We start from the raw sequence: 21,313 nt of genomic DNA on the forward strand, positions 1-21,313 counted from the left end.
AATCTCCTAACCTAATGACCCCTAGGCCTAGGTACCAAATAACCAGATACAACCTCTATGCCCCAGAGCCTGCTATTAATAAAATTATCCTAACTAGCCAGTCCTAGACATGCTCACCCTACTTCACACATTTCTGACTGAGCTCTTGCCCATGATATCCACCCCTACCCTTTAAGCCCCATCCCCGACTGACCCTGGTGTTTCCCTGTGTGACCACCCTCCTTGGTGTGGCACAACCATTTCTCCTGGGAACTATGAGTAACAAGCTATTTTTTAACAGCAATCATCTCCTGATCTGTTGGCCTCATTATACCTGGATGTTAAAATTTTTATTTATTAACATTTTTCTACTGAAGTATAACTGACATACAACATTATACTAGTTTCAGGTGTACATGATTCAACATTTGTATGCACTATAAAAAAATCATGCCAATAAGTATTTATTATCTGTCACCAAAATTACAAAAAAAATTTTTTTCTTGTGGTTAAAAACTTCTAATATTTACCTTCTAAGCAACTTTCAAATTCACAACAATTGTCATCAACTACATCCTGATGACTTATGTATGTTATTTACTTTCTGACTAGAAGTTTGTAACTCTAGATCCCCTTCACCAATTTTGCCCACCCTCAAACCCCTGCCCCTACCCTGCTCAAACCCCCTACTCCCTGACCCGCAACCGCAAATCCTTTTTCTCTGAGTTTTCTTTTATAAATCCCACATTTAAAAACACGGCCTTGGATTAACCAGTTAAAAATGTACAGACATTAAAAAATATATATTAACAAACTATACAAAATTTTTAAAATAATGATGGAAAAGATGAATCTTACTTTCTTGTAGGTTGAGTGGAGGATTAATGAGGTTATCTAAAGTTCGAGGTCCATATTCAGACTGTGGTGCTGAAAATCCAGGGATTAAGCATGAAAACATCCAAAGCTGTTCTTTGCTACAGTTATTCTGAAGAGCTTGCAACCATAATAAGAAAAGCCGAACACCTTCTCGCCTAATCTAAAATGAAATGAAATGAAAAACAGTAGTTTTATTTAAAATGGAAATATTTTCTTCCTTCCATGCACAAATTCTCTGGAAGATGGTTATAGACTGATACTCTCCAAAGGAGAGGAAGAAAAGGAAGGCAGGCAGGAGAGGGAGTCAGAATGATAGCCATGACAATTTACTGACCCCCTTAGCACTTATAAATCTAAATTTATGGATTCTGAACAAATAAACTTGGTCTCTAACTACTTAAGGAGTTCATGATCCAAGCCACAGTCAGCTCCTGGTCTTGTTTTTGCTGACTGTTATAGAGCTTCTCCATCTTTGGCTGCGAAGAATATAATCAATCTGATTTCAGTGTCGACCATCTGGTGATGTCCATGTGTAGAGTCTTCTCTTGTGTTGTTGGAAGAGGGTGTTTGCTATAACCAATGTGTTCTCTTGGCAGAACTCTATTACCTTTGCCCTGCTTCATTCTGTATTCCAAGGCCAAATTTGCCTGTTACTCCAGTTACTCCTACTTTTGCATTCCAGTCCCCTATGATGAAAAGGACATTTTTCTTGGGTGTTAGTTCTAGAAGGTCTTGTAGGTCTTCATAGAACTGTTCAACTTCACCTTCTTCAGCGTTACTGATCGGGGCTTTAAGAGATTTAAGATTTAAGGGACTAGATCTGATACACAGAGTGCCTGATGAACTATGGATGGAGGTGCGTGACACTGTACAGGAGACAGGAAACAAGACCATCCCCAAGAAAAAGAAACACAAAAAAGCAAAATGGCTGTCTGAGGAGGCTTTACAAATAGCTGTGAAAAGAAGGGAGTAAAAAGTAAAGGAGAAAAGGAAAGGCATACCCATTTGAATGCAGAGTTCTAAAGAATAGCAAGGAGAGAGAAGAAAGCCTTCCACAGCGATCAATGCAAAGAAATAAAGGAAAACAACAGAATGGGAAAGACTAGAGAGCTCTTCAAGAAAATTAGAGATACCAAGGGAATATGTCATGCAAAGATGGGCTCGATAAAGGACAGAAATGGTATGGACCTAACAGAAGCAGAGTCTATTAAGAAGAGGTGGCAAGAATACACAGAAGAACTTTACAAAAAAGATCTTCATGACCCAGATAATCACAATGGTGTGATCACTGACCTAAAGTCAGACATCCTGGAATGTGAAGTTAAGTGGGCCTTCGGAAGCATCACGACAAACAAAGCTAGTGGAGGTGACGGAATTCCAGTTGAGCTATTTCAAATCCTGAAAGATGATGCTGTGAGAGTGCTGCTCTCAAGAGGCCAGCAAACTTGGAAAACTCAGCAGTGGCCATAGGACTGGAAAAGGTCAGTTTTCATCCAATCCCAAAGAAAGGTAATGCCAAAGAATGCTCAAACTACTGCACAATTGCACTCACCTCACACGCTAGTTAAGTAATGCTTAAAATTCTCCAACCCAGGCTTCAGCAATATGTGAACTGTTAACTTCCAGATGTTCAAACTGGTTTTAGAAAAGGCAGAGGAACCAGAGATCAAATTGCCAACATCCGCTGGATCATGGAAAAAGCAACAGAGTTCCAGAAAAACATCTCTTTCTGCTTTATTTACTATGCCAAAGCCTTTGACTGTGTGGATCACAATAAACTGTGGAGAATTCTGAAAGAGATGGGAATACCAGACCACCTGACCTGCCTCTTGAGAAACCTATATGCAGGTCAGAAAGCAACAGTTAGAACTGGACATGGAACAACACACTGGTTCCAAATAGGAAAAGAAGTACGTCAAGGCTGTATATTGTCATCCTGCTTATTTAACTTATATGCAGAGTACATCATGAGAAACGCTGGGCTGGAGGAAGCACAAGCTGGAATCAAGATTGCCAGGAGAAATATCAATAACCTCAGATATGCAATTGACACCACCCTTACAGCAGAAAATGAAGAAGAACTAAAGAGCCTCTTGAAAGTGAAAGAGGAGAGTGAAAAAGTTGGCTTCAAGCTCAACATTCAGAAAACGAAGATCATGGCATCCGATCCCATCACTTCATGGGAAATAAATGGGGAAATAGTGGAAACAGTGGCAGACTTGACTTTTCTGGGCTCCAAAAGCACTGCAGAAGGTGACTGCAGCCATGAAATCAAAAGACGCTTACTCTTTGGAAAAAAAGTTATGACCAACCTAGACAGCATATTCAAAAGCAGAGACATTACTTTGCCAACAAAGGTCCATCTAGTCAAGGCTATGGTTTTTCCAGGGGTCATGTATGGATGTGAGAGTTGGACTACAAAGAATGCTGAAGAATTGTTGCTTTTGAACTGTGGTGTTGGAGAAGACTCTTGAGAGTCCCTTGGACTGCAAGGAGATCCAACCAGTCCATCCTGAAGGAGATCAGTCCTGGGTGTTCACTGGAAGGACTGACGTTGAAGCTGAAACTCCAATACTTTGGCCACCTGATGTGAAGAGCTGACTCACTGGAAAAGACCCTGATGCTGGCAAAGATTGAGGGCTGGAGGAGAAGGGGACGACAGAGGATAAGATGGTTGGATGGCATCACTGACTTGATGGACATGGGTTTGGGTAGACTCTGGGAGTTGGCGATGGACAGGAGGCCTGGTGTGCTGCAATTTATGGGGTCACAAAGAGTTGGACATGACTGAATGACTGAACTGAACTACTTAAAGCTATCAGGTAATTTTTACACTATAACTTTCACTTATAAAAAATCAAAATCATTTCCTTCTTGTTTACTTCCATTCTTCCCAACATTGCCACTCTAATCCAAGAAGAAAGGAGAGGGCAATGACCACTCCTTGGTATAACTATTAACTGCTAAACAGGGGAATGGTCACGGGGATCCGGATTCACTGCTAACTCTTTGCTCTTGTCCTTTAAAGGCTTATCAGCCTGAAATTATCTCATTTTATTTACTTCTAAAGGGCAAACTTGGCCTATTACTGTATTTTTAAGCAACTAGAACAATGCCCAATACACAGAAAATAAATATTTAAACTGATGAATGCTCTTTCAGGACAACAAAAGGAGAAAACAAAGCAAACTCCATATCTCCAAGCAAAACACAAAGTTCTTCACTAACCTAACCTCACTGATAGCTTCAGATATTCCTCTATCACAGCTTTGTACACAACTGAGCTTCCCAGGTGGTGCTAGTGGTAAAGAACCCAGCTGCCAATGCAGGAGATGTAACAGAATCAAGGTTCAATCCCTGGGTTGGAAAAATCCCCTTGAGAAAGGTATGGCAACCCACTCTTGTATTCTTGCCTGGAGAATCCTGGACAGAGGAGCCTGGCAGGCTACCGTCCACAGGGTAGCACAGAGTTGGACAAGACTGAAGCAACTTAGCACACATGGATGGTTTGTAAACAGCCACTGCCAAAGCTAGGCATCTGTTGCCACCCTCTCAGTTCAGTTAGAAACAGGACAAAGCTGTAGGAAGGCTTATCCCGTTGTACTACAAACCCAAGCGTTGACACCAAAAGTACCTACAATGAGACTTTTACCCAACTTAACAGCAAGATGCTTTTGGACTGAGAAGCTTTTCTAACCACAGCACAATGGGATAATAAAAAGGAAAAAGTAATAATAATAAACAAACCATTTTTAACAGATGTACTACTTCCCCTCTACATCTCACGATAGCTATGGTAAAATGAAGAATTATTTATTGAATAGCTTAATAATTTGTATCTTCTGGGGACCACAGGGAAAAGCACAGTTGTTCCCCAGTATCTATGAGGTACTGCTTCCAGGACCTCCCCTACCATGGATACCAAAATCAGCATATGCTCAAGTCCGATATATAAAATGATATGGATGTAGAGCTGACTGTGTTTCTGCCAAATGAGTCAAATGCAGTGGTAAAACTACAAAAAGTTTTCAACAGCATGGTCAACCTCATGCATACTGACCATACTGCTATTTTTTAAGTGATTTCACTTCAATCAAGGGAACTGAAGATAATTCATATTTATTTAGGAAAACAATGATGCAGGCAAGTGGAGCAGTTGACTATATGCTTTACTCAATTAAAAAAAACAACACAATAATGGGGCTTTCCTGGTGGCTCAGTGGTAAAGAAACCACCTGCCAATCCAGGATACCTGGGTTCAATTCCTGTCCAGAAAGATCCCACATGCCACAGAGCAACTAGGCCTGTGTGCCACAACTGCCAAGCCTGTACCCGACAGCCTGGGAGCCACAAGAAAAGCCACCACAATGAGAAGCCAGGACACAACTGGAGAGCAGCCCTCGCTTGCCACAACTAGAGAAAAGCCCGTGCAGCGACAAAGACCCAGCACAGCTGAAAATAATTAATTCAAATAATATTTTTAAATATAAAAAAGAAATATAATTGCATTATACCTTCAAGGAGTTTCCTGTGTGTAGTAGTTTCTTTAAAATCAATCCTGAAAAGAAAAAATGATTTTAAACATTCATATCTTATTCATTTCTAAATGTTAAGAGTTATCAGTAAGACTTGAAAACACTTTAAAAACAAGTCCTTGGTCACCTCCAAATTGTTCTTGGTGACCTTAACATCCCTCTGGCCATAGTCTTGGGAAGAGGGCATATAAAAAGTCACCATTTTAACACATGGTTTACTGGAATTAAATATGATTTATCCTATTAAAATAAACAATAAAACCAAAATTGCATTTAAGGCAACAATATGTATTTTACTGACTGAACTGAAGAATATAAATACTTTCACCATCACTAATACAAATAAAAACCAATGTAGAAAATTATATAGTTAATCAAATAAACACCTAAAACTGTAGTATTTCTTAACAAACGTTTCCCCTGTACTACTTTTTCTTTTCAAAATACTCGAAGTATTCAAAATAATTTTTCTTGTAATTATACAATATTTCAAGCCTATAATAAAATAATGAAATAATATTCACAAACAACCAGAAGTCCACCATTCAGTTTGAACAAATCTAAACAGTCTCATGTTTCCTATAATTTCAAAATTTCATTTATTTATGTTATTTATGTATCACTTAAGCCTCCTGTGAACTCATCCTGTATCATTTTCCTCCTTCCCTTCCCAAAAGAAATCTTATCCAGATTTTGTTATTATCTCCAAAAATATTTTATTACTACTTATTTATAAATCCATAAAATATTTAGAAATAGTTTCTATGTTTAAAATTTATACCAGTAACAAAATTTCCTCTCAGCTATTTGTTCTAATCTTGCATCTTTATTCTTTCTAGGAACACCAAGATTACATATTTTTATATGAAATATATATATAAAATGATTAAGACTGTGACTCTACTGCTTAAGTTTTATTTATCATATTAAAATAAGCTTTAATATTTCAACAAATTGTGTTCATTTATCTGCAATTCCCTTCCTCGTGTCTGAGCAAATTCAGTTACTTTAAACAATTCTATATAAAGCCTATATAAAGGTCTTAATCAGCTCTCCTAAAAAAATCTATACATGCTAAATGCATTGTAGTATCACCGATTGAACCCTGGAACAGAAAAAGAAGTTAAGTGGAAAACTAATCAAATCTGATGAGTGTTTTTAATCATGCATGGGCAGTAAATTCTGTCGGATGCTTTTTCTTCTACTGGCATTACAGTCAAATAAACATCACAGTCAGCATTACAGGTGGTTTTGTCATTTATTCTATTAATAATTTTTCACAAAATGCTTTTCAAATATTAAACCAATCTTGCATCCCTGAGATAAATCCCAATTGGTTACCATTTACATACAGTCTTTTTGTCATACTACTAAATTTAGTTAGTAAATTATTAAAGATTTTTGCCTCTGTGTTTATGATGGATATTGAACACTACTGTGTTCTTTTGTGAGGTCTTTAATCTGGCTTTATTATCAAGATAATAACAGACATGTACATAGACTGGGAAGAGTTCATTTTCTGAAAGAGTTTGTAACCAATTGATATTACATCTTTTAAAGATATTTGGAATTAAGCTTTCCTTTGTGAGAAGATTTATAATTGTTACTTTAAGTGCCCCAGAGATTAAAAAATTATAGAAATTAGACAGTAAATTTGAAATGAATCCTTCCCAATTAGCAGATGTTTTTAAAGTAATCTGCAACAGGGAACAACGGCAGACACAGGAGATGCAAAATGGAATACAGCTTTTCTGGCAGCAGCACTGAGAGTGAGTCATCTTAATGAGGGCTCCCAGGTGGCTCAGTGGTAAAGAATCCGCCACCAGTGTAGGAAATGCGGGTTCAGTCCCTAGGCTGGGAAGATCCACTGGAGAAGGAAAGGTTTGCTATTTCTGCTATTTCCACTATTTCTGCCTGGAAAACCCCATGGACAGAGAAGCCTGGCAGGCTACTGTCCATGGGGTCACAAAGAGGTGGACACAGCTGAGGGACTGAGCACATTCTTTTTTGAGTCAGTCTGAATAATTTGTATCTTTCTATGAATTTGTTGATTTTATTAAAACTGCCTTGGGTCTTCCTGGTGATCCAGTGGTTCCAGCCCTGGTCAGAGAACTAGATCTCACATGCTGCAACAAAGACTCGCAGAGTCAAGTAAATAAATATGTTAAAGAAAAAACTGCCTAACCTGTTAGTGTAAAGTTGTTCAAGTTACTTTTTTTTAAGGATTCTTTTTTTTTTTTTTTTTTTAGTTTTTTATTTTTTAAATTTTAAAATCTTTAATTCTTACATGCATTTTTTTAAGGATTCTTAGTGACAAAGGAAAATTAGACATTTATTGGAATACTACTAAACATGACAACTAGATAGCCCAAAGCTCTTTTACAGATTGAAAACTACAGTCCTCAGTAGAAAAACTTTACAAGTTCAGATGTCTAGAGAAGTTTCTTCACAGATAACCAACAACATTTTAATGATTATGAAATAAAAAATAGGATTTCACTATTCTATTGAGCACCTTATCATGCTTATTAGCAATTTATATGTCTTCTTTGGTGATATATATGCAAGTATTTTGCATATTTAAAAAACTTGTTTGTCTTACTGAGTTGCCAGAGTTCTCTATATATTAAGGACACATCATTTTTAGTCTTGAGCTTTATCAAAAAAGTTTATTCTCAACAGGCTTTATTATTTAAAATTTTGTCTTTTTTTAGCCCCCGCATCAATATCCATCCTATATGTAGTTTCTTTTGCTTCCAGAACTGCTAACTGGGATGACTTATAGTTTCAAAGCCTTAGAGATTTTATTTGCTACAACTGATTAAGAATTGTAGGGCCTAAATAAACCTATGACTTTTTTAAGAGGAAAATACAATTTTTACAAATGAATATGAGGCCTGTAACATTCTACTTCAACAATGTAGATATGGTGGCTATCTGTGTATTCACCACAAGAGAAAGGTCATGAGAATCACTAGCAATCACCTTTGTTCTAACTGAGACACTGAACCAAAGCCAGAAATTGCCTACCTTCAGATTCCTTTTTCATCCAAGAGGGAAAAAAGGCTTACAATGAGAGTCAGAGAGTCCTGTGGCAATCCTATGATTATTAAAGAACCAGACTCCAAGCCAGCCAGCATCTTGGCTTAACTCATTGTAAGAGAAGCCTGTGACCTCCTGCCTATTTGGTCTTTCACAGTAATCAATACAGCAGGGTTGTATGTTTTTCCTTTCCCCTTTTCCTTTTCAGCTTTATTTCTTGATCTGGGAAGTTCTACTTTGGCTTTTTAAGCAGTAAGCTAAACCCCAGGTCCCCCCCACCCCTTTTTAATTTTTTTAAATGGAGCAAACTGCCAATCTACACTGCTTGCTTTCAAACCTGGAACCCACGGCTCTTATACTTGACACTTTGCATTTGCCTTCCATTTCTGATTACAGAATATTTACTTTGATGTAGCGTCTACTTTTATTTTTAGGCTTTATAGTTTATCATCATTGCTAACATATTCAGAGTAATAACAGGTGGATCCAAGAAATTTAACATGCCACTATGAAACTTAATATCCCTTCATGTATGTTTTAATCTCATATTCCCAGTAAGTTTAATTCTGTATTCTTTATTTTTACTAAAGTACAAACTATGAACTCATTTCAAGTAATAGCCAACTCATTACAGAATATGTTCAAATATTATCACTTATTTCAAATGTGAAGTAGTATTTATATTACTTACCAATACTATGAAACTGCCATCGCTGATGAATTCTTTCTGGAAGAAGTTGTAAAATTTTCTAAAAATCAATACGAATAAAACAAAGAAAAGTATGAAAAGCAAGTAACAAGTCCACATCTTGAACAATGTGAAAAATTAAAGAACTTACACAAAGCCTTTAAGAGTTTCTTATGCAGAAGACAGTATTACAAACACAAAATCATCTTTGAGCTAGTCTGATGGTAGTGGCACTACTTCAGCACTGGCATACTGATCAGTATCTGAAAACTCCAGAAAACAACGAGCTATACTAACTCTTGGAACAGGAAACTGATGAAATTTATCTTTTACAAGGATGTAAAAGTTATATTTCTCTTTAGTGAATAAATACTATATTTTTTAAGGCTTGTTTTCTATTCTTAGACTTTCTGTGGAAACTACTGATCTGTTCTAAATTCTTTTAGATACTAATACCTGTTATATTTTCTCTTCAAGTAGTTCTTTCTTTCTCCTATTTTGATAAACCTAAGAGGGGAAATATTTTGCTTTCACAAAAATCCTATCAAATATTTGTACTAATCACATGAACCTGAAGATACTTATATATTATAATGGTTATAGGTATGAGAAAAAAAAATTTAAATTCAGGAGCCCTATGGTTAAGCTAACCCATACATACTTCTACAAGTTTGGAATATTTCTTACATATAACATCTTCAAAATTTTGTCTTTATTTTCCTTTACATATTGTACCTATATGAATTATTCTACTTCAATAGCTGCCTTATTATGCTGCTGAACTATGTTCTCAGTACTCATCTGCTTGCTGAATGGTATTTGTTATTATTGCTGCTCTATTTTATTACTATTTAGAGTCATCATTAATTGAATGTTCATAAGGGCCAAATAACAGACACTTTATATAAAGGATATTTCATTAATCCTCAAAACCATCCTAAAAGGAGAGATCTCACTTGCCATAACAGGTTAAGAAATGTGTTTAGGTTAGAAAGTGGAAAAACAGATTCCAGCTTCCAGATTCCTATCTCCAGAATCAGTGCTTTCATACTATTCTGTTCAAAGAATGGTATGCCTGTTTTTACACTTCTCTATCTTCCTTTTGATAATCGTCTCTAGTCCTTCTCATGTAAGAGGATGATGAAGAAATTATAAAGTTCTTCACAGACAGGTGTTATTCCCACATAAGATACAGAAAATTCTTCAGCCTTGCTCTCCTACCTTTCTCCCATACTGAGCCAGCAACTGTATAATTATATTTATTGCAGTATGGAAAGAGATAAAATTATAGAAAACTAAAAAGACAACTTTGTGAACTACTTAAAGTACTTCTACATTGTCACTATTAAATTACACTTTATCATTTTTATTCAGTAATATAAAGATGAAAGAAATCTTGTACACTCTTAGCTACACAGAAGAAAACAGAATATCAATCCTATGTCATAATGACATTCCACAATGATGAACTTTATTCCAGAAAAAGGCAATCAGTGTATTTAGGTAATTTCCTGATCTTTTAAATCATTAGTCTCTAAAGGTGGAAGTCAGATATTGTTACCATCATAAGTACAAAAACAGCACACAGGTTAAGTATTTTTTCTGAAAGATAAAAACCCCATATTTAACACTTATTTTCCTAATGAAATTTAGTGATGGATTACAGACAAACATTTCAGTTCAGAGTAACAAATGACCAGTATAGATTACATACAGAAAAATAAGGATTATGTTTTAATAGAAGGAATACCCTGAAAGAGCTTCTGTTTAACTAGTCAATGATCTCAATTTCCTAAATATAGTTTCACGAATGTCTGAAGGAATACTTTCCAGGAATTATTATCTTTTCTCTGCACATACTTTTTTATTGTTTCTCAAAATCTCCATGCTTTAATATTCCCCTTGTAAACAATTCATGCAAACACTTTGGGAGGTAAATATGAGCAAATTCCTCAGGGTTAATGACAAACGAAAATTAACTGCAGAACTAGGTACCAAACCAGTTACTTCTTTTGGAATGCTTAAAAAAAAAATTTTTTTTTTTAAACTTTCCTTTTTTAAGCTGTGACTAACTCAGCAACTGAGAAAGATCAAGTTCTTTGAATTCTTCTAAACCATACCAAAATAGTCAATATACAAAACATTTAGCAGTAAATGGAACAGTCCAGTCTTTAGAAACTGATTTCTAAATTCTTTATGCCTTTTAAAACACAAGGTCTAATTAATCCTGGCTGTTTCCTGATCGCTAAAATTCTCAAAAAAGATTGGAATACTCCTATCACTATTTGATTTGAAAGCCAGAATGAAGAGCAAGGAGTTATTTGAAAAGCATGTGTGTCCCTCATTTTTATCACTGTGCCAAAAATAAAACAGAAGTTTTAACAGAGTATCATGTTATTTCCTTCTGCTTTTTTAGCAATACAAACGTGTCCCACCCCAATAAAAAGTAACGTGGTAGAACAACAATGTATAAAATGCTTAAAACTATTCTATACAAGTTTCCAATGAAAAGTAGTTAAACCACAAACTATGAACTCCTTAGGTATATAACAGTTCCATGAATTTATCCTCTCAAGTAAGTATGTTTTAGAATTTCTTAAAGAAAATTCTCCATTTGTGTAAACATCCCACAAATTAAAATTTTTATTGCTTTTAAACACCATAAATATTGTACCAATTGTGGCTTCAAATGCACAAAACCATTAATTCTATCTGTACCTAAAATATACCTCAGAAAATAATTAAGACAGGTATTTTTTTAGGTTAAACAACAGAATTTAGTTTTTAAAAAGCATGGCAGATTCACAGTGCTTGTTAATATTCAACATTTTCCTTTGTATGTTCCAAAAATTAATTTTGGGAAAAAAGTAACATGGGTAGGTACATACCTCAAAAATAAAAAGTATAGCATCCAATTCCTCCCTTTGGGACTTGTGACCTAAAACATTTTTACAGAAAAATATTTAAACGTTATCATTTTGTCCTCAATGTCAACAACCACTTAAAAAGCTTAAAATATTTCAGGCATAGTTTTTTCTCAGTGATTCTTTAATAAAATATTTAAACTGTATTCTGTTCAATGTGTAGACAATATAGCATCTCTACTCTTTAGACAATTACATTTAGGTTCTACATATTTATGTCTAAAAAACAAATAATAATATATTGTGGCAAACTGTTAAGTGAGCTCTTAAAAATGAAATTATGAAAATGACTGCTCAAACCTGACACATGGCCCTAGGGCAGAGTAAAGGTGAGAAAACAAATCTGACCAGGGAAAAGGCAAATCTTCTAAGCCTTCTCAAAATAATAAGGGTATAATTAACACTACTAACCCACAGTGTGAGCAGGGTATCTGCAAGCCATCTGAGAGGAGAACTGAAATGATACTAACATTCCAGTGTGCAAAAGTCTGTTTTAAGTGAACGTTTACGACAATTATTTGAAACATCAGCATAAGCCAGGATTGATTTTAACATCTTACCTTTCTGTTTAAGACTAGCTTCAATAGTAACAAAATTCTCAAAAAACACATAATATATATGTGAAAAATGTTGGTCAAAAAACTGTTTAAGATCAATGGATTCTGCATTCTCTGAAAAATAAATGAAAACAGTTTTTAGTGATTACTATTTATATCACATTCAGCAAGTATTTACTGTGGCAAGTTTCCTTCAAGAATGTCAAAGAACTGCTCTTAAACTTCTATCAAAATATTTGAGAGATTTATTTATACCTTATTCTCACAACTTTAGTTTTTAAAGATTTTATTTAGTTTTAATTTTTAAAACTTGCCAAATCAGGTTATCATAATCTTTGAAGAAAACAATGTCTCAGAAAGATTCATCCAAAATCATTAACCAAACCAAGTTTTATTTTCAATTCACAGCTCACATTTTGTAACTTCTCCCCAAGACAGTTAAAAATCAGTATTTCTAAGAGTAATAAAACATGACTAAAATACATTTATTTTAAATATCTAACAGCAGGCTTTCCAAATAGGCATTTAAGTATTACAAAACTCATAAAATACTGTTATAAGAACTGTCAGTGTAGTCCAAAGCACAGAAAAGTAAACATTTAACTGTATCCATAGCAGCAAGTGTTAGGTACTAACACAAAATTACGTTCAAAACACAGGAAGGAGTGAAGGTGGGGAAAGAAAAGCTTTGACAGAGAATGTATTATCTGAAAAGATCTTTACGGACAGGAAGGTATTTGGATATGATGTGGTGGTTTTGAATAAGAAAGACATTCTTGGCATTAACAAAAACATGAAGTGAAGAAAACAGACAGAATGCAGAAAATTCATTCATTTTGGCTAGCTTTGAGCATTTTGATGAAAAGAAAATGGAAAAAGTAGCCTTGATATGTCATGAAATGTCTTAAGTACAAACTAAGGAAATGGCGTTTATCATTTAAAGCAAGATACCTACACAGGTATATAGGTGCCTGTGCTTAGTCACTCTGCCTCGTCCAATGCTTTGCAACCTCATGGACTGCAGCTTGCCAGGCTCCTCTGTACATGCGGACTCTCCAGGCAAGAATACTGGAGTGGGTTGCCATGCCCTTCTCCAGGGGATCTTCCCAACCGAGGGATCAAACCCAGGTCTCCCACATTGCAAGTGAATTCTTTACAGTCTGAGCCACCAGAGAAGCCCATGAGTAATGGAGTGGGTAGCCTCTCTTCTCCAGGTGATATTTCCAACCCAAGATTCAAACCGGGCTCTCCTGCATTTTATTGTTTGTTTTCAGAGGGAATGAGAAAGTTGGGGAAAGGGGGAGGAATTAACAACTTTTATATACTTCCAACTACTCAAATTCATTTACAAAAAGCATGTGTCTCTTCTATAATAAACAAATTTGAAAAAAAGCAACTGGAAAAAAAAATATAGGATAAACTACTACTTGTTGGTAAACTCAAATTAAAGGTAAGAATCAATTAATTTCTTGGAATGCTTAAAGGCTGAATAGAAGATTTCAGTATAAAGTTAAATATTAACAACATATACATAGCACTTTAAACTCACTGTGGTATATTACCTTATCCTATGAATATTCATAATAACTCCTGAATTGATTAGCTCATCTATGGAGTTTTCCAAGACCGTTTCCCTTTTCCTTCACCCTCCCAAAGGAAGGGATGGATGCCCTCTCCTCTCTATTTCCTTCTGTTCTGTACAACTCTCTTTCATGAAAGTAATTATGTCTCAAGTATTTTCTTATCTCTTTTCCAGGACTAGTCTATAGCTTCTTTAGGACAGAAAGTGTGTCTACTTTAGCATTTATAAAACCTAAGCACAGTGCTGAACATGCAAATGTGTTTTATTATAAACAAATTATTTTAATTTTATTGTATTCACTTTGTAGCTCGGAAATTTATATCTTGGAAAACACTGCATAATCTACTGACAAGCAAAAGAGCACTGCTTCATCTTGACTGGAGTAAGAACACCCAGGTTCTGTTCCTACCTGTATCAGTATCTGTGTGACTCTTCAGAGAACTGGGCCGGGGGCGGGGGGGGGGGGGGGGGGGGGGGGGGGGGGGGTGGTTAACAGCTACCATAAACAATATTTCCCATATGCCAGACATTCTTCTAAGTTCTATATAGAAATTAATTCCTATAGTCCTCAAAACAGCACTATGAAATAAGTACTATTATTATCCTGACTCTAAAGATGAGGAAATAGGCACACAGAGTTTAAGTAATTCAGTTAGTGAGAAACAGGGTCATGGATTTAAACTCAACACAGCCTGGACTGGGCTTCCCCAGTGGCTCAGACTAAAGAATTCACCTGTGATGTGGGCAACCTGGGTTCGATCCCTGGTTTGGGAAGATCCCCTGGAGGAGGGCATGGCAACCCACTCCAGTATTCTTGCCTGGAGAATCCCCATGGGCAGAGGAGCCTGGCAGGCTACAGTCCATGGGGTTTTAAAGAGTGAGACACGACTGAGTGACTAAGCACAGCAACACACAGCCTGGGCTTCGTGCTTATGCTCTTAACCTCTACGTTATTCAGCCTCCAGTGTTAACACATTTATACGAAAAATAAGAAAAGAACAAAGATAAGAATAATAGTCACTGAATACTAGTTAAACATTTTAAAGAATACCAAAATAAAACACATACACTAAAATAAACAGGAAAAGTATTCTACTTTCCCCATAGAGTAGTTTGAAATAACAAAGAACTATGAAATCAGAATGAAATAAACTGCTGTAATTATCACTAAATTTCCTGAAACTAATGTTTCTAACAAAAGTAATGTCCCCAGGGAAAAAAGAAAATGAGAAAAGAAAAAACAAAAAAAATTCAAAACATAACAGAAGCAACTGTGAATCAGCTCAAGATTTTGCAACATAATTTAGGAGCCAAGACAGCCTCTCTCTATTTCCTTCCCATATACTAGGTTAAACAAAGCCTGGAAATTACATACTTACTAATAAAAAGTACTGGATCGAAATTAAGAAGTTTGTTTTTTAAATCTGTATCTATTTATAATGATCTAGTTAGCAAATAAAAACTCATAAAATACTTTTGCTCATCAATTCACAAAACTTACATGGTCAGGGGAAAATAGGAGAAGAAACACACAAAGTGGATATAAAAGGATAGGTAGATAGAATAATATAAAAGAAGGCTTCACTAATTTAAAAACAACTCTCTAAAATAATAACACAAGAGAAAGGAAAATATAAAAAGAAAAGAAAAGCAGGAAGAAAGATTATGGAAAAAACTTCTACCCAATACCTTTCCCTCCCTCCCCCTCAAATGACCATAACCCATTATGGGTATTGTTTTTTCTCTTTCTGTGAATGTCTCCATTAATTTCAGTCAATATGGCTCCTAATTATGTCACATTAGCTGGTACAACTGTCCCTCTATATAAGCAGGTGATGGTTCCGGGAACGCATCAGATGCCAAAATCCAAACATACTCAAGTAAGTCCCTTACATAAAATGACATAATATCTGCATATTAACTTATGCACATCCTCCCACACACACTTTACGTCATCTGTAGATTACTTATAAAACCTAACACGATATAAATACTATATAAATAGCTGACTGGGTGCAGTGAATTCAAGTTTGATTTCTGGAACTTTCTAGATTTTTTTTTTTTTCCCCTAAATATTTTGGATCCATGGTAGGTTGAACCTGAGGATGCAGACCCACCACTCCAAGATGGAGTGCCAATTATATTATTCTCTTACAGATACTGGATGCTTTGGGGGACAGGAAGCATGCCTTAGCTTCTTAAACCTTCGATATTTTTTTCAAAATTTTAATCTGAGGGAGTGCTCCACATAGTGCTAAACTGATGGCTGGAACTTAAAAGCTTAAACATTCAAAAATTTCCCCAATTTTAGAAATATTTTTGTTTGATTTGTTTGTGAACTAGAGGTTCCTTAAAGGAATCAAAGAAACAGTTCTACTATAAATTAAGATTGAAGTTTCTGAGATTGTGAAAAACTGACTCAGGCTTAGGAATGCTTTGAAGACCTTTGGGAATACTAACTTCAAGTGGCAAAACAGTTCCAGACCTCACTGAGTTTTCACAAAGAAAATTTCAGATGTCTCTTTAACATCTTTTTATGAATAAGGTTAACATATTTCCTACTACATACTTTGAAGACATTTAAGCTCTGTAACATACATAATTAAAAATTACACAGTTTAGAAGCCAGTGTTCCTGAGCTTAAATTTCAAGCACCTGTACTAATACCTCCATTATAAAAGTTATCACATAACCCAAGTTGGAAGACCAAAAATTCAACAAATTTTGCAATATCATTCTTCCTTCTCACCTGTTTAAAAAAAAAATTACCATTTAGAACTTTTTCTCAAATGATGGCATTATAATACACTAAACTACGAAGGGTACTACAAGGAATCTGCTTCTAATAATAAAGTAACAAACAATGCAAATTATTTCCTTAAAATAACCAGTAATAAAGAGGACTGATGCAACAATATGGTGAATAACACACCAAAAACCTCACCAATTGCAGAGACACAGAAATGCTGGATAAAAATAAATACAAGCTCAAAACAAGAGAGGGGAGAAGGAATGGAAATGAAGAAAAGAGAGTAAGTAGGAAAGGAGGAAGCGGGATGTTGGAAAAGGGCTAAGAGGGGAGAGGAAGATGGTAACAATGTGGAATGGTGAAAGGCAGGAAGGGGTTGAAGGGGAAGTATGGAGGGAAGGAGACTGGAAGGAAGGATGAAGAGAAGGGAGAAAGGTAAGAGGAAAGAAACACAAAAATACAGCATTAAGATACAAACAATATGGAATTAAGCACAAATAAGGAGGAAAGCAGAAGAGAAAAGTAGGAGGAAAAGCGGAGGAGGGGGGTAAAACTACACAAACAGGCTGGAAAATTATAAATAATACATTGTCAAGTTCTAAAAAGAGGCAGATATAGGAGAAGTGACAAGAAACTGAGAAAATGGAGGAAGAAAAGAAAGGACAAAAGAAAGAAACAAATACTTGGAAGAGAGCCTGGTGCTCTTATTCAGAATGTTCTAACACAGAAGAATAACAAGATGGAAATATTATATAAAGATGATGAGAGAAGATGGTAGAGTAGGAGAATGTGTATTCATTTCCTCCTGCAAGAGCACCAAAATTGCAACTAGCTGTTGACGCCAGAACCCACCAAAAAAAAGATACTCCACGTCCAAAGACAAAGAGACCTGTAGTGAGATGGCAGAGCAGCACAATCACGATAAAATGAAATCCAATAACCGCAGGGTGGGTGACCCATAAACTGGAGAACAATAATACCAAAGAAGTTCTCCCACTGTTGCAAAGGTTCTGGACCTCACCCCAGGTTTCCCAGCCTGGGGATCTGATAAAGGGACTGGGAATTCCCATGCAATCGGACCTTGCGGGCCAGCGGGATTTGATTACAGGACTTTCAGGGGCCTGGGGAAGAGGGAGACTTCAGTCTTGGAGAGCACAAACAAAATTTTGCACATACCAAGACCGAGGGGAAAGGAGCAGTGACTCCACAGGACACTGAACCAAAATTACCTGCTAGTGTTGGAGGGCTGCCTGTGGAGGCATGGGGACAGAGGCACTGGCAGGATCAGGCCAGTAAGGGCTCCCTTAGTGTAAATGCTCTTGGAGTTCACCATTAACCCTACCATAGAGCACACAGACCCTAAGTCTGGGTCAGTTCAGTTGCTCAGTCATGTCCAACTCTGCCACCCCATGGACTGCAGCAGAGTGCCTGAAGAACTATGGACAGAGGTTCATGACTTTATACAGGAGGCACTGATCAAGACCATCCTCAAAAAAAAGAAATGCAAAAAGGCAAAATGGTTGTCTGAGGAGGTCTTACAAATAGCTGAGAAAAGAGACGCTAAATGCAAAGGAGAAAAGGAAAGATATACCCATTTGAAGGCAGAATTCCAAAGAACAGCAAGGAGAGATAAGAAAGGCTTCCTCAATGATCAATGCAAAAAAACAGAGGAAAACAACAGAATGGAAAAAACTAGAGATCTCATCAAGAAAATTAGAGATACCAAGGGAACATTTCATGCAAAGATGGGCTCAGTAAAGGACAGAAATGGTATGGAGCTAACAGAAGCAGAAGATATTAAGAAGAGATAGCAAGAATACACAGAAAAACTATACAAAAAAGATCTTCATGACCCAGATAACCATGATGGTGAGATCACTCACCTAGAGCCAGACATTTTGGAATGTGAAGTCAAGTGGGCCTTCAGAAACATCACTATGAACAAAGCTAGTGGAGGTGATGGAATTCCAGTTGAGCTGTTTCAAATCCTGAAAGATGATGCTGTGAAAGTGCTGCACTCAATATGCCAGCAAATTGGGAAAACTCAGCAGTGGCCACAGGACTGGAAAAGGTCAGTTTTCATTCCAATCCCAAAGAAAGGCAATGCCAAAGAATGCTCAAACTACTGCACAATAGCACTCATCTCACACGCCAGTAAAGTAATGCTCAAAATTCTCCACGCCAGGCTTCAGCAATATGTGAACCGTGAACTTCCAGATGTTCAAGCTGGTTTTAGAAAAGGCAGAGGAACCAGAGATCAAATTGCCAACATCCACTGGATCGTGGAAAAAGCAAGAGAGTTCCAGAAAAACATCTACTTCTGCTTTATTGACTATGCCAAAGCCTTTGACAGTGCGGATGACAACAAACTGTGGAAAATTCATAAAGAGATAGTAATATCAGATCACCAGTTAGAATATCAGCAAGTTAGAACTGGACATGGGACAAGAGACTGGTTCCAAATTGGGAAAGGAGTACATCAGGGCTGTGTATTGTCCCCCTGCTGATTTAACTTATATGCAGAGTACATCATGAGAAATGCTGGATTGGATGAAGTACAAGCTGGAATCAAGATTTCTGGGAGAAATATCAATAACCTCAGATATGCAGATGCTACCAACCTTATGGCAGAATGTGAAGAGGAACCAAAAAGCCTCTTGATAAATGTGAAAAGAGGAGAGTGAAAAATCTGGCTTAAAATTCAACACTCAGAAAACTAAGATCATAGCATCTGGTCCCATCACTTCAGAGCAAATAGATGAGGAAACACCAGAAACAGTGACAGACTATTCTCTGGGCTCCAAAATTACTGCAGATGGTGACTGCAGCCATGAAACTAAAAGACGCTTACTCCTTGGAAGGAAAGTTATGACCAACCTAGACAGCATATTAAAAAGCTGAGACATTACTTTACCAACAAAGGTCCATCTAGTCAAGGGTATGATTTTTCCAGTAGTCATGTATGGATGTGAGAGTTGGACTATAAAGAAAGCTGAGTGCTGAAGAATTGATGCTTTTGAACTGTGGTGTTGGAGAATACTCTTGAGAGTCCCCTGGACAGCAAGGAGATCCAACCAGACCATCCTAAAGGAAGTCAGTCCTGAATATTCATTGGAAGGACTGATGCTGAAGCTGAAACTCCAATACTTTGGCCACCTGATGCAAAGAACTGAGTGATTCGAAAAGACCCTGATACTGGGAAAGGTAGAAGGCAGGAGGAGAAGGGGACGACAGAGGATGAGATGGTTGGATGGCATCACTGACTGAATGGACAGGAGTTTGAGTAAACTCCAGGAGTTGGCGATGGAGAGGGAGGCCTCGTGTGCTGCAGTCCATGGGGTTGCAAAGAGTCAGACATGATTGAGCGACTAAACTGAATGTATTTTGACAAAAAGCTCTATTTACCAGGAAGTCTTAATTTCAATTCTGCATTAAGAGAATTAAATAAAATATAAAGAGCAAAAACCAACAGCTATTTAAGGAAAAGCAAAGTCACTTGAAGTGTGGTAGATTTTGGAGAGGGTGGGATGTATAGGAGAAAGTGACATGGTAACACACATTACCATACCTAAAACAGAGAGCCAGTGGGAATTTGCTGAATGACTCAGGGAACTCAAACCTGGACTCTGTAACAACCTAGAGGGGTGGGACTTAGAAGGAGGTTCAGGAGGGAGAGGACATATGTATACCAATGGCTGATTCATGTTGATCTTTGGTAGAAAACAACAGAATACTATAGAGCAATTATCCTTTGATTAAAAATAGATAAATTTTTTAAAAGTATGGTAGATTTTAACACATCTGTCTCATTTAGCAAAGGTAAGGCTAGTCACTATGCATAAGATTTGAACAACACAATTAGCACTTTACCCTTAAAACTCTGAATTCAATACAGTATAAATCTTTTCATGTAAAAGTGAACTAGTAAGGACACAAACTAAGGAGAAAAAGAACCAAGAAAAACAGCACATACCATGCTCTCTGGGCTTTTCTGGTGGCTCAGCGGTAAAGATTCTGCCTGCAATGTAGGAAACCCGGATTCAATCCCTAGGTCAGGAAGATGCCCTGGAGAAGGGAATGGCAACCCACTCGTCTTCTTGCCTGGAGAATCCCATGGACAGAGGGGCCTGGTGGGGTACCGTTCAGGGGGTTGCAGAGAGTCAGACACGACTGAGTGATTAACATGTGCTCTCTGACGAAAATTAAATAAAATTTAGAATTAATAACTAAAGTTAAGCCCCCTTATAAAAGGAGGAAAGTTCTGGAGAGTACCTAATTCCCATAAGCCAGACTAGGAAAACTCACAATTGATGCAGCAATTAGCCCTAGAATGAACACTACTCCAGAGCCACCTAACATATCATAAAAGCAAGATGCAAAC

At 36.7% G+C, this 21,313-nt stretch overlaps 2 protein-coding genes across 12 annotated transcripts in view; both read right to left on the reverse strand.

The window, feature by feature from the left end:
• Positions 1-21,313, reverse strand: part of LOC114109112 (large ribosomal subunit protein uL18-like) — a 638,969-nt gene that overhangs the window by 262,603 nt on the left and 355,053 nt on the right. The gene's annotated exons all lie outside the window — the stretch shown is intronic.
• The window catches only part of RALGAPA1 (Ral GTPase activating protein catalytic subunit alpha 1), a 201,085-nt gene that overhangs the window by 152,213 nt on the left and 27,559 nt on the right, over positions 1-21,313 (reverse strand). For 6 of the 11 annotated variants that reach the window (XM_060401809.1, XM_060401810.1, XM_060401803.1 and 3 more), the window contains exons 2-7: positions 20,906-20,950; positions 12,605-12,715; positions 12,009-12,058; positions 9,124-9,181; positions 5,370-5,413; positions 838-1,015 (exon numbers count right to left, since the gene is read on the reverse strand). In XM_060401809.1, coding sequence (XP_060257792.1) covers positions 838-1,015; positions 5,370-5,413; positions 9,124-9,181; positions 12,009-12,058; positions 12,605-12,715; positions 20,906-20,950 — 486 coding nt within the window. The remainder of the gene's footprint in view (positions 1-837; positions 1,016-5,369; positions 5,414-9,123; positions 9,182-12,008; positions 12,059-12,604; positions 12,716-20,905; positions 20,951-21,313) is intronic. The other 5 variants (XM_004017895.6, XM_060401811.1, XM_060401806.1 and 2 more) reach the window with 1 other exon arrangement.

This window comes from Ovis aries, chromosome 18 (assembly GCF_016772045.2).
Source record: "Ovis aries strain OAR_USU_Benz2616 breed Rambouillet chromosome 18, ARS-UI_Ramb_v3.0, whole genome shotgun sequence".
NCBI classification, from domain to species: Eukaryota; Metazoa; Chordata; class Mammalia; order Artiodactyla; family Bovidae; genus Ovis; species Ovis aries.